Raw genomic sequence first — 18,738 nt, forward strand, 5'->3', positions numbered from 1 at the left:
AACATGGTGTTCGTTATGGACAAATTGTGACGAGCACAGAAGTCCAATAACAAAACACCGCTCGGGTTCAGATCGGGGGGGCCATTCCTCCCAATCACGCCCTTCCAGTTCTCACTGTCATTGCCCACATGAGCATTGAAGTCTCCCAGCAGAACAAGGGAGTCCCCAGAAGGTATGCCCTCTAGCACCCCCTCCAGGGACTCCAAAAAGGGTGGGTACTCCGAACTGCTGTTCGGTGCATACGCACAAACAACAGTTAGGATCCGTCCCCCCACCCGAAGGCAAAGGGAGGCTACCCTCTCGTCCACCGGGGTAAACCCCAATGTACAGGCTCCAAGTCGGGGGGCAATAAGTATACCCACACCCGCTCGGCGCCTCTCACCGGGGGCAACTCCAGAGTGGTACAGAGTCCAGCCCCTCTCAAGGAGATTGGTTCCAGAGTCCAAGCAGTGCGTCGAGGTGAGTCCGACTATATCTAGCCGGAACTTCTCAACTTCGCGCACAAGCTCAGGCTCCTTCCCCTTCAGAGAGGTGACATTCCACGTCCCAAGAGCCAGCTTCTGTAGCCGAGGATCGGACCGCCAAGGTCCCCGCCTTCGGCCACCACCCAACTCGCACTGCACCCGACGTCCTTGGCCCCTCCCATAGGTGGTGAGCCCATGGGAAGGGGGACCCACATTGCCTCTTCGGGCTGTGCATATATATATATATATTCATGGCATTCGTAGTCTGTGTCACAATCTGATTGTATGGGTGGTTACCTACCAGGTAACGCTTGTGGTTGGCCAGCGAGTCTGCTAACATCCGCCACGGTGCCCTCAGCTGTGAGAAGCAGATCATAGAATGGTTGAAATAGTTTACCGTCAAATAATGCAAAGAGTACGCGACACGTGTTTTGCCCTAATTCTGGGCTCATTAGGCGTACACACTCTACTGCACTCCCTCTCGGGAATCGAACCTCGGACGTCAGCGCCAGAGGCGATTGGGTAAGGTCTCCAAAAAGTATGTCTCAAAAGAGTAAACCCACACCCTCTACTTTATTAAAAGATGATGATACTTTGGGACAAACTACAATTCTAAAATTTCAAATAATACATTAAAAAAGTTTTTAACTTACTTCATCTCCATTTTGCCAGGAAGTCCACCTCTTCTACGTCTGTTTCCCATTGGTTCTATTGGAGGGCCGCCACTCCTTACACCTCCAAACCTTTCTGCGTCCATTTCATGTTCAGCACCAAATCCTCCTCCCTGACGTCCACCTCCACTGGTTCTGAGGCCACCACGGCCTTCACAGTCCATACTCCTTCCTCTATGCATGCCTGTGATACCCCCACCTCGGTTACCACCTTAAAAAACAAATAATTTTAATTAGCAGTTACCTGTGAAAAGCAAAACTGTTCAATTACAAAGTTTTCAAACAATGTAAATACAGCTGTATTTTTAAATAGGGTCCACTAAAATTTTCCAATACCTGCCTGATTGTCAGAATGCTCTTAATAAGACAAGTATATGGCTAAAGAAAGTCCTCCACAACTACAAATCATTTTAATAATGATTTCATATGTACAACTGTACTCACAATAACATTCAATTCTGACACTAGAATTCCACCAAATATTTGACATTTACCACCAATTTAATAGTTAGGCCAAGGTGTGAAAAGAAGGCTTTTCATACCTTGGCCTAACTAGTAAATTCAGACATTCATAAAATGGGCTGCTTTCGGCACATACACAAGAGTCATATAAATTAAAGTAGGGTGTAGGAGTATCAAATAGAGAAGTTGCTGAGAAAAAACTGAAATATTACACAGAGCTACTTATCTCAGATATTCTACAAGGACAGACGAGAGACTAACAGATTCCTCACGGCTATATATACATAAGACTTAACAATTAACACCAACTATAGAATGTCCCACATCTCAATGGAAACTGAAAATGACACTGCCCATGCACTACAGGAGCCTGAAGTGGAAGGATCTGTGGGCTCAGATCTTCACTGTGTGGAGTTAGAAGTTTATTAATGTATTCCACCTGACTAAAATTTCTCAGGTGAAAACAAGGTTCACCTAAACACCTGAACCATGTAAAATCAGACTGGCACACATATCTGGACATGGAGGCTACTGCAGATGAAATCTCTGGTATCAATACCAAATAAGATGCAGATGCTACCGTGGAGTCAGCAGTGAAAAAATGATCATGTCGAGTATGGCAAAAGACTAACAGCAGTAGCTCCAGTAGCTGACAATGATTAAGAGGATTATGATGATGAACCTGTCCTTATTACATCAGAATCACAGTGGATAGTCCATGTTTGCCCCTTTGTACTCTTTTCCTTATTCATCAATAGAATAATTGTTCCATATTTAAAATCTTTTTTCACTTCAATCAAATTTATATGAACCATGTTTTCTTTTCATTGGATCAAAATATTGCTTGTTGCTTATAAAAAAAAGAAAGCAATCTGAATCTATGCGCTTCTCAATTTGTAATGTTTTTTGCTACTGATGAAGCTAAATAATAGCTATTCACTATTCTGAGAAGGAAATTTTTTTTTACATATTTCACAAAATGTCCCTATTTACTGTGAATGGAAATAAATAGCATTTTAAAAAATAATACAGTTGGAACAAAATATATGATTGACAGGTGGCAGAAGGTGCAGAGAGCTGTTTTAAAGTATATTTGGAGAAAATAAATTAGAAGTCGTCTGAATTTAGTAAGAAAAAAAAAACTGGGGATCATTTATCAATGTTTTTATATTATATATTCTACTCAATTAACCAGAAATGTTTACTTAGCAATAACTGGTAAGACACAGTTTGGATATGTGATATGAATCTTAAAGAAAAGTGATGCTACATGAAAATGGAAAAGGGAAGGAAAAAAAAGTCAAAGTGCCCTTGACAATCTTAATTCTGCATAACAGAATTGTCACAGTTAACCACCCTTTCAAAACAACCCTTATACTGACAACCAGTACATAAAGCTTTCAGAAAATAAGGTCTGCATAACATGTCGAACACATATAAACTTCCAGAGCAGAGGTTTTTTTTATATTGGTCCGCAGAGCACACAACTTACCTACAAGAATAAAAAAAATACTTGAAATTAGAAAGCATACTTAATCATAATAAATTATAATAAATACACCATTCTATTTCATGCCTGTAAATGTGACTGAATTGTATGTATACAGATTATATCCATTGTATTACCTGGAGGATAGGAAGGACGTGGACAGAACCCTTCAGGCTTAGGAGCTTTGCACTGATTGCATTCTGTTCTCCAAGCAAAGTTGTTGTTGCCACAGCCACTAACCAAATGAAGACAAATATAATGATATTTCAGAAACAGCAGTGACGCAACAGGCACATGAAAGGAAACAATAATAAGCTGAATGTTTCTAAAACTCAGTATAATGTAACAAATAATGAACTAAGTATAAAATAATAAAATAATCTCTTTAAATATCTTGCACAACAAAGCAAAACTACTGTATTAAGATATTCATTGTACTAAGCAGTGTGTCAACAGGAAAAATAATTTCATTAATCAATACTCTGAAACACAGAACCACCACCTTTGCAAAGCTATTTAATGCAATAGAAAAAGTTAATATTGCATGATACGTACAGATTTGGGCATTGCCAGTCTCCGGCTCTTTGCTGTGCGTTTCCACCAGAGGGACTTCCTCGTCGGCCACCACGAAAACTGCCTCTCTGAGAAAACCCACCTCTGTCACCATCAACACCACGACCCATCATACCTATAAACGAACAGTCACATCTTTTTTTTCCCCCCCACTCAGATCATAGCTAATAACTAATTGACTTAAATATTTACAAGAAATGAATGCATAAGGAAAGCAAAAAATAAATTAGAACACTGGAGTTATTTACCAGTCACCAAAAACAAATAAAATAAACACAACACAGCAACATTTCTATTGCATAAAAACAATCTCAAACTAACAGAATAACATTCTTTTTTTAATATTTTTACAGACAAGGTTGTGGAACCCATCAATTACTGGTACATGCTACAAATAACTTTATAATTGTACTTTCTCAATGTGATCAGTTAATTTAAGGGTCCAAGGAAGCTTATTACTCTTATACCAAGGCGTGACACTTAAAGTGGGGGAAGAGGAAAAGAGGAAGACCTAAGAGAAGGTTTATGGATGTGGTGAGAGAGGACATGCTGGTGAGGGGTGTAACACAGCAAGATGCAGAGGACAGAAAGATAATGTCTCCAGGTATCAAATAAAATCACAATGGGGAAAAACAAATACTTTATAAAAAAATAAAATGCTATGGTCTCTCTGTGTGTCATGTGATTGCTCATCAACAATGGGGCTAGAACTCTGACTTTGGTCTTAATTGAATGCTTATGATGAGATATTTTCTGGAAATTCAAAACATTTTAGGTTGCAACAACATCAGCAAATTGACTTGTGATTGTGTGTTTATTTTAGCAAAGTGAGTGCGAAAGCAAGTGACATGGCAACACCGACATCTACTGATTGTCAAGTACATCACAGGGGAGAGATTACATGACTAAGAATGAGAAGAACATCCTATACTGACTGAGTGTCAAGTGTGGGATACAGAATGCAAGAGCAACAAAGATAAAAGAAATTAATGGCAATAGTTAAGATGACCATTAAATACATCGGATTGTGAATTTTTGAATATGGAAGTTCTTGCATGTGTAACCAGTTAGTGAAGAGTTTACTATTGTAGACCTGTTGCTTAAATGATGAAGAATCAAACAATAAGGCAACCAGACACTGAAGTACATTAACAAGCGAGGGGTAACACATTTTTCATTTGTTTGGCTTCAGAAACCAGTTTAGTATTTGCATTTCTGTATTTAGCAATGAAGTATGTCGTTTTGCCCATCCTGCTAACCGGTATATAATCGCAGTTCTCCATGCTTCAAAGCACTCAATGAATATTATATTTACCCCCCTTTTTTGACACCCACTACACCCCCAACCTACCTGGAAAGGGGTCTCTCTTTGAACTGCCTTTCCATTTTTTTCCCTACAAGGGTTTTTCCTTGTCTTCTTAGGGAGTCAAGGCTGGGGGACTATCAAATGGTAGTGTCCATTACAAAAATAAATTGTATTATTTTGGTATTAACAAATGGAGCAGCTCATTTCAGTGCCAGTATAAACAAGCCAAAAAAACCCTTTGTCTAAAACTTAATTTTAACTTGCTACAGCGGTTTGCACCGCCATGTATACAGTCCTGTATGCATAACAGTGCATAGTGCATGCAATGTTCCCCTTACAATTGCAAACTGTACAAGACCAGTTAGAAAATGGATGGATGCTTAAAAGCACATTTGTGGACATGTTTGACGTAATCTGAGAATGAATACGAAACCTCCATTCCTTTCTAGGATCTGCATATTACATATTAAAAAGTGATTCATCATGCCATCACTTTGTCTCCTCTTACAACATTGTGACACAACAAGTTAAACAACTAAAACATCTGATCAGTCACATCATTGCGCTGACTAAGCATGCATAAAGCTAAGTATGAACAGAGTTCGTAATGGAATAAAAGGGTTAATGAAAGCTTGCATTTCTGTTTTTGCTTTTTAAAAAAATCATTACTCCCACGTATATCCAGACATGACTTTTTTCTTTTTGACATGTGGTGATGTGGTACTTTATCATTCTCATGGTGAACCATTTCACATGCTGTTCTTATTCATGTTTTTCCCACATTATTACTTTACCTTTTGGAGTGATTTGTCTACTTGCAGTCCATGCATGAGCCTAGCACCGACTGTCATTATGTTCTACTGATACCAAAAAAAAAAAAAAAAAGCTAGTACCGTTATGTTTTTGAAACGTTAGTATCAACAGATACCAAAACTATTGGTTCTATACGTTAATTTTCTAGTAGTCTATGCTATTCTTGCTGGTTCTGCATCATAAATAGAGTACTTAGAGAGACATTTACTTCATAATTTTAATTAGTGACATTGTGTTGTATACAAGTTTATAACACATTTGAACATCTGCAATACACGTGTATATAAATTCAATCACTGAAACAAACGCACTATTAATTTTAAGATATGTAGGCTATGCGTTTCTAAACTGCATGTGAACAGTCAAATTTAGCTATAGCAAGTTGAAGTCTGTGTGGACTGAGCACCATTATTCCTAACCAGCTCTTAATTTTTTTTTCATGTGGATATGTTTTGCAATATCATCTTCCTTGTCTCCACAGTTTTACAGCATATGTCACAATGTGTCGGAAGGACAAGTAACAATTGCGGCTTCCTGATGTGCTCAACCGCATTATAAAAGATCTAAGAAATAGGTGAAAATACATAACCCTTTAATTTAGTGCATATGCATCACTGTGCAAGAGGGAGGACAAACCACTTAACATTGTAAATTTAAGACAATGCATAGATGGAGAAGATGTAGTAGGAATGGATGATTTGAAATCAAAGTGTCCAGGATTGAAAACATAATTTCAATTCCTTTTGAAATAGTGCTTTTAGGGGAGTTTTTAATTTCACAGCCCCTGGTTAATTTGTGAATGCTCTCTTTCACTTTTAACAACCCATTTTCATAACTTTCCATACCTGTTTAATTTTTTGCATCCATATATAATGTTATGAGTACTACTGTTTAAAAATGGCTTGAATTTGTTCATGAAAATAAACTGTCCTGTGCTGATTTATGTATGAATAGGATCTGCGTTGAACCAGCCCCATCTAGATTCAGTTTCTGTCTTGCCCAAGAGAAGAGATAAACTCTGTCCCCACAAAGTTGTGATTAGATTAAAAGTGTGTGTGTGTTAATTAGGTCATGGAGAGGAGACAAAACGTGCATTCTCATGTACAGTATTGGGTGGAGGAGGGAGGTAAGGACTTCTAGGCAGAGTCCATTAACTTCAGAATGTTACTAACAACACTATTCAGGCGAGAGTGACTTGCGGAAATGGGGTCACCCTGCCCTTGAACCATTGTTTGGGACCCACTTGGCTTTACCTTATGAACCAGTAAAACTAGTCAGTAATTTCAAAGTCAAGAAGCCAAGACTTGAGTAGTCAATATAGAAGAACAGCAAGTAGTCCCTGAGTAGACAGTTAGTGTACAGAATAGATGAAATCATAAGTGCATGTGGCCACAGGTTGGGTTGGACGAGATGCTGGAGTGGCAGCAACCTTCCCACATCTTTTAAATCAGGAGGGTTTGAGAAAGAGGACAGAGACTGTCTGAGGTAACGAATAACTTAGAACCCAGGCATGCATTAGTGCCTGCATGTATGTGGCATATCATCAGTGATGACAGAGTGTATTGGCAATTACTGATACCATGGCAGCTTGACTTAGTTGGAATGTAATGGCCTTATGACTGAACACTAGTAAGAAGCTAACCCTGCAGAGTTTGGGCAAAATAACAGACTTGTTTGGGAACTTCAACAAACACTGGAAAATGCATTGGAGTCAAAGGGAAAGGATGAACTTACCAAATTTAAGTGTCCCTGAGGGGCTAGGGAAGCATCTACCAATTTGACGCATAATTATGGCCAAAAATCTGATCTATGCTATGAGACAACAGTTCTAACCATCACATCACTGTGAATCAAACAACAAAATGAAATACCACAAACAAAAATACAACAAATGGCCACAAACTGTAAATAAAATATTTAATATTTAAAAAAAAACAAAGGTCCCATCTTGGAGCACATATTGGCCATGCCAAGAAGCAGCAGCAAGGGACTAGTTTATTTCATTGTTTGAAGCTGCAACTCCTGGTGTAGCTAGAACATCCTTTTTATTTCCCATGTATCTGTGCAGATGCTCTTCACTTTTTTTATTCCATCAAGAAGAAAGAAACATCTCAAATAGTTATACGTTTTTCATTATTATTATTTCACAGACATTCCTATGTTTTCTGATGAAAGGGAAGGGGAGGAGAGGGACTCTAAGGTTTATTTAAACTCTGTAGATGCAGCACATTTAAAAAAAAAAATACATGCTGGATAAAGAGTGTACCAAATGGCAAAAAAAATAATATCTAGCAGGAGTACTGATGGGGTTGTGACATCACACATATGTGAAGGAGATTGGCAATGACATGAAAGTTCTGTGTATGACTGTTACATACTTCTTACGATATCACATTGGCTTTGCAAAGCATCAAGGGAATCTTGTGGGGAAAAAAAATGTTTGCCCATTCTGACCAAATGGCGAATTTCAAAGAAAATATCCAGCAAATAGGGTCACTTGTGAACACACGATATTCGCTACAAAAAAAAAAAAAAAAGCTGTAACAAATTTTGCCAAACAACACTACTCAACACCAACTGAGTACAAACTATGCTCAAACAAAACTTTAAATATAAACATGAGTTTAAAAAAAACACATACACATGCTTCAAATCTGGGCACAATGAGTTGGAAGCTGAATGTGTTTTTTATAGAGTTGGCATGTACGTGTTGGTAGTAAATAAAGGCACTAGTGACTAGAAACTCACGCTCACTCTACTGTACTAAACTAAGCACCAAACTGCTGTTAGGGAAGGCAGATTGAAAGGCAAAAGGTAAAACAGAATGCTGGAACTGCAGCTGTGGGTATTTTGATATTTCACTTAATTATGCATCACAGTAGTTATAGAAAAATAGACTGTGCATCTTCCTTAATGTTAGTCAGACTGATCTGTGGCCATTTTTATGACCATGAGGAATAAATATTTAACTGGTTTCATCACGTTTAAAAATATCTTATTATAATTGATAATTTTGCAACCAGTGAGGACTCATAAGTTATAATGAATGCAGCTGTGTAAATTTTTCCTCAGATGTTAAGACTTTTATTTTGTTTATAAGAAAAAAAAAAAAGTTTAAACAAGTATTTTTGTGTGCATTAGTTTAATACAAACTAATAAATTTAAATTGTTCAATTTTTTTAAATTAAAAACATTATTATTAATGTGGAGGCATATGTCAAATATTGATTGTTGTGTTTAAGTAGATATGTTAGTGAGTTAAAGGAGTGGATGGATGAGAATTACTTGTCTTTGAACACCAATAAAATAGAAATGCTTATTGGAGGGAATGATGCTTATCACAATATTATTTAACTCACCATTAGGGTTACTGAATCAGCCCACACTCTAGGCATCATCTGTGACACTAGCATGTTGTTTAAAATGCATATTACAAAACTGTCCAAAAACATTCCATCTTAATGTTGGAAAAAAGTCATTTTCTAAATATGCAGGAAATTAATTTGTGCATTTATTTCTAGTACGAATGACTATTGCAACGGTGTTCACTGGCTGCAAAAATCATTCTTTATACAGCTTTCACTTAATTCAAAATGCTACTGCAATAATTATTACAAAAACAAGAAAATATGAACACAACTCCAATTCTTAAGTCCTTACACTAGGTCCCGGTTAAGTTTAGGACAGATTTAAAAATCCTGCTTTTAAAAAGGCCCTGCTTATTGAGCTGAACTGATCATTAATTGCAAACCAGATCGCACATTAAAATCTCAAGATGCCAGCCTGCTTACGATTTCAAGCATTAATAAAACAACAACAGTGGAAGGTCAAGCTTTTAGTTACAGGGCCCCAAAGCTTTGGAATGGTCTGCCTGCTATTATAAGAATTGCCCCTTCTGTCTCAGCTTTTAAATCTCGGCTGAAGACTCACTAGATCAGTTTAGCATAAGTGCTGCTGATTAGCTGTGCATACTGCATTTCTGTTAGTCATTAGTAATAAAATACAAACAAGATACAGTATTTATAAAATTTTACTTACCCTCCCATACTCCATTTCTCTTCTCAGTACTCATGTTTGGCACTTGTTGCCACTGCTCTACTGCCAAGTTGTTTGCCTGCCTATGGAAAAGTCAACTCTGATAAAGGAGTGCTGGAATCATCAGGTAGAAGGGTCCTTTCATAAGATTGGCTGGCTCAGCACGGACTCAGCTGTAGAATGGCCAGCAGTGGTGAGGCAACTAGTTGGCTGTGATCTCAGGGTCTCTGACTGTGTCTCACGTGTATTCTACAATCTGGCGGTGGTTCTACAATTAGCTGATGGACAGATATTGTTTTGCCATTTATGTTAATTTCTATTTTGTTGTTGATGTATTTGAACAAATTTGTATCCTTGTATGTGATAGTTTTGTATTTAGTGAGTGGCATAATCTGTTCTTGTACTCTGCCTCGTAGTTTGTGCTACTTGATTGTATTTATATCTGAGGTAGCAATGATAGATTGGCCATCCAGCTCTGTGAAAATTATGTTCCATCTTGTATTTACCTCATTTTTGACACTCATTGCACGTCTAACCTACCTGGAAGGGAGTCTCTCTCTGAATTGCCTTTACCAAGATTTTTCCCTACACAGGTTTTTTTTTTTTTTTTGAAAGGTTTTTCTTCTCTGTTTAGGGAGTCAAAGCTGAGGGGCTGTCAAAAAACAATGCCTGTTAAAAGCCCACTGAGGGATTCCTTGTGTGATTTCGGGCTATACAAAAAATAAATTGTTTTTGTTGTAGATTATCACCCCTGTTCTCTTTTTTTGAAGACTAAAATATGGTCACCCTAGACCAGGAATCTCCAACCTTTCCCCCGAGAGAGCTACTTTTACAAAACGAAAATGGCCGAGAGGTACTCATGTTTTCTAATGTTTATTCTCATAGCTTATTTCAACCCAAACAAACTGAATAAGCTTGTTTTGCCTGGTGTCCACAACTCACATTTTGCATTAAAACATCACAAAAAAAATATTCAGTTCACCTCCAAGTGCATTTGTCTGTATGCATTTTCTAGTGTAACTCACACTTTTGAATTAAAACATGAATGTTGTGAAAACAATGCAATTACACATACACAGATATTACTTATTCATTTGTCATTTTGTTCCATGTCACTGTTTCACTTCACAAGAGTGTTCACATGTCCAGTTGCACGTATGACGTGTTTTTTAGGTAGTCAGATGACTGGCAATGCATGGAGTCAATAAGAGAGGTGTATGGTGGAGTGTAGCCACTTAGGTTCACTCTTATGGAGTCATTTAAATGTTTGTCTGTCAGTCTTGTTCTGAACTTTGATTTCATGACATTCATATCAGAAAAGGCAGACTCACAGAGGTATGCAGACCCAAACAAAGCAGACATTTTCAGAGCTGCTTGGTGAAGATTCTTATAGTTATCTGGCTCTACTAAGCTCCAGAAATGCTGAGAATGCTGTTGAGACTTAAACTGTACATTATTTTGAAGGTTTACTAACATACATGTAAAATCCAATGTACGTCTATCTGTACGTCTGTCCACTTTTCACAAGAACTACTTAAAGGATTTAGATCTGGTTTTTTTTCTATAATTTGCTTGAACATTTCAATTGATTTTGAGACTTAGCTCATTTCGCTATGTATCATATTTTGCCTGCAATACCGATTTTTTTGCACGAATCCGAGAAAATGGCAGCGGGCCGAGGGGAGGGGCCTTTCTCACTCACACACCAGCTTTGGGGCATGTTCTTTAACTCCACTTAGCTAATGAACAAGAGAACAACTAATTTCAACTTTGTTTGATAAAGTGTTACTTAGATCTTGATGAGTTTGAGTCCAGATATTCTCTCAAGTGTATGGCACTTCCAAAAGATAGATTGCAATTCAGATTGTGGATTATGATATGATTTTTTGGAAAGATAGCTCACCCCTAATTTGACCAATCAAGTTTTCAAATTTATGTAGGATTCATTAACCCTTTGGCGCACTACTTGTAAAGGGGTTGCGAGCTACCGGTAGCTCGCGAGCAACGTTTTGGAGATCCTGCCCTAGACTATACATTGAGCTGCCAGCATGCAAATAAACTTCACAGCCAATAAAGCTTATTGACAAGTAAGGGTCAAATTTAACATTGCACTCCCATCACTAAAATTGCATGAAAATACTCCACTGGAAGCACACTGCATGTGTCTATACCAGAAACCAAATTTTAAATCAGCAAAGAGTAGACCTCTCCATAAAGTCTTGATCATAGCAAATGAGCAGAGAACTATCTCAATTTTAAAAAATTTCCAGAAAAATCACACTACAAAGACTGGGTAACCTGAAAGAGAGTGTAAGAGAGAAGGTCATTTCAAAAGACTATTCTATTTGTGTATGTTTTACCCTGGAAAATGTACAAAAAACATTTACCAACCACCTTCTTGGCATTATCACTAAGCGTGACTTGGGCTTGGAATTCTATGAAATTGTAGTTAAACTTGAGCCAAGCTTAGGCGTACGTGTAATGCTACTCTATAGTGTTAAGCCCAAATATCTCTCAGGATAGTATTCTGCACTTTCTAGTGGATGAAGAAAAAAAATTCCTTGCTTTCTGCTTTTTTATGATAACTCTAAGATAAATCATCAATATTCATGAGTGGAGTGGAGCTTCCAACAAAAACAAAAAGCCATAAAAGCAGTTTTACAACAAACTGAAACTGAACCATTGCCCAAATTGAGCAATGGTGATGACGATGTGAATTGGATATCGGACTAGCCTGCAACAACATAAGGAGCATGCAGATTATGCAGGTTAATCATTGATATTTTACCCTCTCATGTGCAGGTAACAGGAAAAAATAGAAGAAAGAATAAGAATACAAGAAAAGAAAAACGTAAGAAAAGTTTTGGTATTTATACATTTGTTACATGTACAAAATAACATTTTTTGTTGAAAAAAAAAATTTTTGCTAGTTTTTTCTGGGGGTAAACATAACACTAAGGAGGTTAACTATATATTTAATCCTAATATTCAAGGAACTGAGACAAACAACTTTAGTATTTTTCATTTTTTGGATATCTGGGCCATTGTTATTATGAAATGTTATTGAAAAGAAAAACGAAAGACAATGAAATTGTCTCAATTCATTAATATAATTTGCTATGGCCAGCTTTACATAGGTACAGTATATCTGTTTAATAAGTGATACATTTACATTGTTGTACATCAAAAAAAAAAAAAAAAAGATCTTCAACTGTTCCCCCAAATTTTTTTTTAAGGTACAAGTGTACCTAAAAAAAATATGTACGTGTAGAGCTCTATATATACTGTGATGTCTTGATCATAGTATTCTTGGCACATTACCCAGGAATGCTCCCTTAGTGCACTAATAGCAAGACATTTTCCAAACTTAGAATTATTATTCTATAGATCAGACCTATTTAAATGGTGCCCATGTGGGCCACATGTGGCCCAGAAGCAACCTCCGAGTGGCCCAGCCCAAGTTCCTGCCATGGTTCCAGACTACAACTAAAATGATCGCAAATGCAACCAAAAATAGGTTTGGCCATTTTCATTTCTACTTAGTTCTCCAGTGGCAAATGAAATCAGTGAAACTTTAAACTATTATATTGTAACAGATGCAAAATTATTTAATTATTCATTGAGCGTATGTGCTGTTAACATTTTGGTACATTTTTGTTAACATGTTGGTACAGGCTTCCTTTGCACATCCCTGAGCCGTATAAAGGTTGGCTTATATCCCGCGCTGGGTACGAGTCACAGGCAAAATGATGTCAGAGATGGAGATGCGCACAGGAAAATATTTCTAAGCACATGGTGCAGTTGAGGGAATTGCCATGAATTTCAAAGAGAGGCTGGATACGCTTGTGCCAGAAAAATGAACAAAGGGCAGAATATGACGCAACCAGTCATCAAAACAAAAAGTAAGCATGCAAAACATTTGACATTCCTCTGCCCATCATATAGGTGCCCTGTTATGAAGATATTTGTGCCCCACAGAATTCAGTTGTCCCTTCTGATTTTGTGCTGGCACACTAATGTGGGATTGTCACCAATCTCCTTCTGTTCGTGTATCTTTGCATGCCATCTCTCTTTTGATTACATACCTCATGCAAAATGCTGGCCTGTCTTTCAGTAAACATGTACTGTATGCGCAGTCACCTGCCAGCTGTTTCATCATACACAGCGACGTGATGGAAGTCTGCATGTGTATTACTGTCACTTTACTGGGATGCTCTGTGATTGATGGCAGACAGTAAACTATGTTTAAATGGTATTGAAAAATGCCACTTCATTGTTACTTCAGTAGTTTTGGCAACTGAAACATTTGCTCTTAAACATTTACCCAGGTAGTTTTTTTTCTTTGGGTGAATTCCAAGAGAATGGCGTTGTTGTGGAACTCAAATTTAACCTCTGTCATATGAGTAGTTGCAACTGTGTGAATGAAAAAGTTCTATGAAAAAAAATTCCTTGCCTGTCATGATTGCCCGTTTGAATTGAGGGAGGATCTCATATTTACAATACAATTTATTTTTTGTTTAACCCAAAATTCACACAAAGACTACAATCTCTCAGCCATAACTCTCTAAGAAGAAAAGGAAAAACTCCCAAAAAAAAAAAAAAACCTTTTAGGGAAAAAAATGGATAAAACCTTGTGAAAGGCAGTTCAAAGACCAACCCCTTTCCAGGTAGGTTGGGCATGCAATGGGAGTCAAAAAAGGGGGTAAATATAATACATTGAACAGAACATAAGTAATCCTCAATACAATAGTAATATTACAAGTACAGAGCAGAATTAACAGTAGATAACATTATATAATACAATTTTGATTTGTTCAGAGTCCTGGACACCTCAGCCATCAAGCTGCCTCCTCCTATTGGCCATTCCACAGCTGAGTCAGCGATGGGTCAGCCAATCCTATGAAAGGACCCCTCTACTCAACGTTTCCTGTGATCTTCTATCAGAGATGACTTTACCTTAGGCAGACAGAACAACTTGCTGATGGGCAGTGGCACCAAGTGCCACATTTGAGTATCAAGAAGAGAAACAGAATAGGTAAGGGTTAGTAACAAATTATAAATATCATATTACTTATGTTTTAGTGCTAATGACTAACAATAGCAGCATGTACAGTTAATCAGCAGCTTTAGTCAGGATATGCTAAACTGAAGTAGTGAGTCTTCAGCTGGGATTTGAAAGCTGAGACTGAAGGGGCATCTCTTATAGTAGCAGGCAGACCATTCCACAGTTTAGGGGCCCTGTAACTTAAAAGCATGACCTCCCACTGTTAATTTATTAATCCTTGGAATCATAAGCAGACCGACATCCTGAGATCTTAATGTACGTTCTGGTTTGTAAGTCATGACTGGCCATTTAAGGCTTTATATGTTTATATGTTTTTTTTTATATATATATATATAAAAATTGTGTCAGATGTGACCAAATTTAAAAAGGGAAACCATGAATAAACATTATTTTTAAATTCATTCATTTGTGTTCATTTAAAATTTGTCATTACCTGTTACTTACCGGCTGCTGAAAATGTCTGGCACTGAAAATCTGGCCCAACTAAATTTGTAATCAAATTGGCCTGCTACAGACTGTAACACAAGCAGATCTACACAGATATTACGCTAAGAAGACAGAATCAACAGCCTAAAAGCAGCTTAATATGTACATGACAGTATAAACCTATAAATGTCTGCTGTGCAACAAAACTAGTGAAATAATCTCATACAACCGAAATAAAAAGATTACCTGGTAAACCTAAAAAAAACTACTAAGATGCTTCTTTTAGAAACTTAATGAACAATTTAAGCGTTTATGAAAATGTTGAACTATTTAAGACCTAAAAACTCAACACCACCACAAACTTAAATCACTCACTTCCATGTCCAGGCGGTTGTCCTCTGCCATCACGAGGAAATATGCTGCCATATGTGTCGCCCATCAAAGCCTTTTGGCGAGCCACTGACACTTTAAGCTTGTTTCCCTGGAAGTCTTTACCTTTAATGAACACATTTTAAAGTAAACATTAAAAAAATTAAAAATCTTTAAAGTAAAAACTGTTTAGTGAATAAAACTTAAACATTAAAATACAAATATTGAGTTTCTTATTTTGTGAGAAATTAGTACAGTAATCACTCGCTATATCGCACTTCGACTTTCGCGGCTTCACTCCATCGCGGATTTTATATGTAAGCATATCTAAATATATAACACGGAATTTTCGCTGCTTCGCGGGTTTCTGCGGACAATGGGTCTTTTTACTTCTGGTACATGCTTCCACAGTTGGTTTGCCCAGTTGATTTCATACAAGGGACACTATTGGCAGATGGCTGAGAAGCTACCCAATCAGAGCATGCAGTTAAGTTCCTGTGTGCTGATTGGCTCAGCGACGGAGCGTCGAATTTGATTCCGCTGCATTAACCAGGAAGTCTCATCTCGCTCAATCAGCATCAATGTGCTCCTGCTACTGCTTCAGAGGCCATGCCCAAGTGCCAACGGAAGATGCAACGATTGCAGAAAAGGTAAAAGTTTGGGATATGTAGAAGGAAGGGAACAGCTACACCGCTGCAGGGTGCCATTACGGCATCAATGAGTCCATGATTCTCTTTATTTAAAAAGGAGGAAAAGAATATAAGATCTACGGCCACAGCGTCCTTTAACCAGGGCGCAAAACAAGTTGTAAGTGGATGTAATAATGCGGTAGTCCAGATGGAATCTGCTTTAGGGATTTGGATTGAAGACTGCCGGAAGAAGAACAACGGTGGTGCTACACAATCGCCTGAAAAGGCTCCTTTAGAAGAGATGTAACGCTCTCCTTTGTTGTGCAGTAAAATTAAACTCATAATTATCAGACAAGTCGTCGTGTCTTTGTTGGTGAGCAACCATAATTAATTTTCTACATACAGTACTTATTACATGTACATAGATTAGTGTCACTGTACACACATTTTACTGTATACAATTTTTCTTGCATTGTACGTATTTATTGCTGGTGGCCTGTCTGTCGTAATGGCTGTAACATATGTGATATCGGAGATGCTCGATATCTTTAAAATAACATTTAGGTTTTACTGTATATAAACAGTGTGTTTACATACATAATTACAACGAATCTTACCTAATATCTAAGAATATAAAAGGTTTATGCTGTATAACTGTGCGGGAAATGTTTATAATAGTGTGGGAGAGTTTATAAGGGCTTAAAATATATAAAAATAACCATATGAACATATGGTTTTTACTTCGCAGATTTTCACCTTTCGCGGGGGGTTCTGGAACGCAAGAGGGATTACTGTACTATGACACAGAATACATATATAGAGTATATATCTATATAATAAACCAACTGTAGTAATTAATGAAAGTGATCCTACTACATAATTTGCAATTTTGTATTTTAAACAAAAATGCTAATTTATCCAGAATTTGTCTCTTTTTAATTGAAATAAAGTATACCCAGCAAGACTGAAAGAGCCAACTGCTATCTACTGTATATACTCACAGATAAGTTTTCCCGCGGATAAGTCGGGACTTCATTTCATCGTATAATTTCTGGTATTTTATAATGTTGGTCATATAAGTCGAATGCAGAAAACTCATGCTATTGGTCCAAGAGATTATGATATGCTAACGCCCACCTGAGAGAGTAGCCATAGAGCACACTGCCTTTTTTTTTTTTCTATGTGGGTGTGGCAATGTGCTGTATCAGGCAGAACCAAGGAAAACAGCAGTGGATGCTCATCAGTCTGGACAAAATTATAAAGCCACTCTGTCTACTGTATATGCTCAGACCTTCAACTGGCTTCTTTCAGTGAGTACGAGGAGCAGTTATACTATTTTTGACAAACGGAAATATCAGAAACTTTGCATAGTAAGGTAATTTTGGCTGCTTACACCTGTAATCAAAATTCTTTTTACTGCAAAATGGACTTTGAAATCATAAGTTGAATATATAGTGTGGGATATGGCCGGCCGTTCATCCCGGCCAATACCCTCAGGCCGCCAGATGGAGCCCTCCCTGCAACATGGAGGTGCCCCGAATTCCAGCAGGGCCTCATAGACAGTAGAGTTTTAATGCACAGCCCTGCTGGATACCATGGGGGCCTGCAGAGAGGCCCAGGTATTTATATTTTCCGTATAGCTTGGAAGTATTTCCAAGTCACGGGAATGGAAGAAATTATATACTTCCGGGCTGAAGAAAAGAAGTTTCTACCTGACCCGGAAGTGCTAGATAATCACATGGACTGAGGGCTCAGAAGCACTTCCGGGTTGAGGACTATGGGAAATCCCAGACGGATGAGCTGAGTTGGGAGGCAGGGTGGCTAAGCGTCTGGGAGAGTGGAGGATTGGTTATTGTTATTTGATTATTGATTTGTGTATTGGAATACTGTGGAGAGGAGGGTGCTTTGTGCACTGTATTCTTATAATAAACCATTATTTGGACTTTTATCTGGTGTCTGACGTCTGGTCTGAGGGTTCAAGGCGTCGCGGGGACCCTTAAACTGTCACAATAGTCAGACTAGCAAACTGAAAGTTTTTTTCCATAGATATACAGCCCCACAATTATGGGCACCTCTGGTAAAGATGAATAAAAAGAGTCGAAGGAAGTGGGGAGAGAAAAAAAATAAAAAATAAATAAACTGGTTGTACTGGTGAGCACTGTCATGGTAGCAGCAAGGTAACAATCAGCCAGCCAGACACACCTCTCATCAAGAAATTATTTTTTAACAAAACCATTTTCACCCCTTGAAATTCTAATGAACAAAGTATAACTTAAGTATTTCCCCCCATTTATATTTGGCCTTAAGTTAATCAAAGTATGTAACTTTCAAGCAGTAATCCATGTCTTCATGTTTGACTGGGGTATCAATGTGAGGTGGCACAGTGGCCAAATTCCTTTGGTCTTCCATCAACAACAGAAAGATAAGGGACCACAC

At 37.7% G+C, this 18,738-nt stretch overlaps 1 protein-coding gene and 1 long non-coding RNA gene across 2 annotated transcripts in view; one reads left to right on the top strand and one right to left on the bottom strand.

Annotated features, from left to right (window-relative positions):
• LOC127529207 (uncharacterized) overlaps positions 1–18,738 on the top strand; it is a 232,028-nt gene that overhangs the window by 33,540 nt on the left and 179,750 nt on the right. The window lies entirely within an intron of this gene.
• ewsr1a (EWS RNA-binding protein 1a) overlaps positions 1–18,738 on the bottom strand; it is a 210,266-nt gene that overhangs the window by 21,300 nt on the left and 170,228 nt on the right. Inside the window, exons 14-17 of the mRNA XM_051932005.1 lie at positions 15,680–15,799; positions 3,642–3,774; positions 3,224–3,321; positions 1,118–1,346 (exon numbers count right to left, since the gene is read on the bottom strand). Of these exons, the coding sequence (XP_051787965.1) occupies positions 1,118–1,346; positions 3,224–3,321; positions 3,642–3,774; positions 15,680–15,799 (580 nt within the window). The remainder of the gene's footprint in view (positions 1–1,117; positions 1,347–3,223; positions 3,322–3,641; positions 3,775–15,679; positions 15,800–18,738) is intronic.

Source organism: Erpetoichthys calabaricus, chromosome 1, assembly GCF_900747795.2.
Source record: "Erpetoichthys calabaricus chromosome 1, fErpCal1.3, whole genome shotgun sequence".
NCBI lineage: Eukaryota > Metazoa > Chordata > Cladistia > Polypteriformes > Polypteridae > Erpetoichthys > Erpetoichthys calabaricus.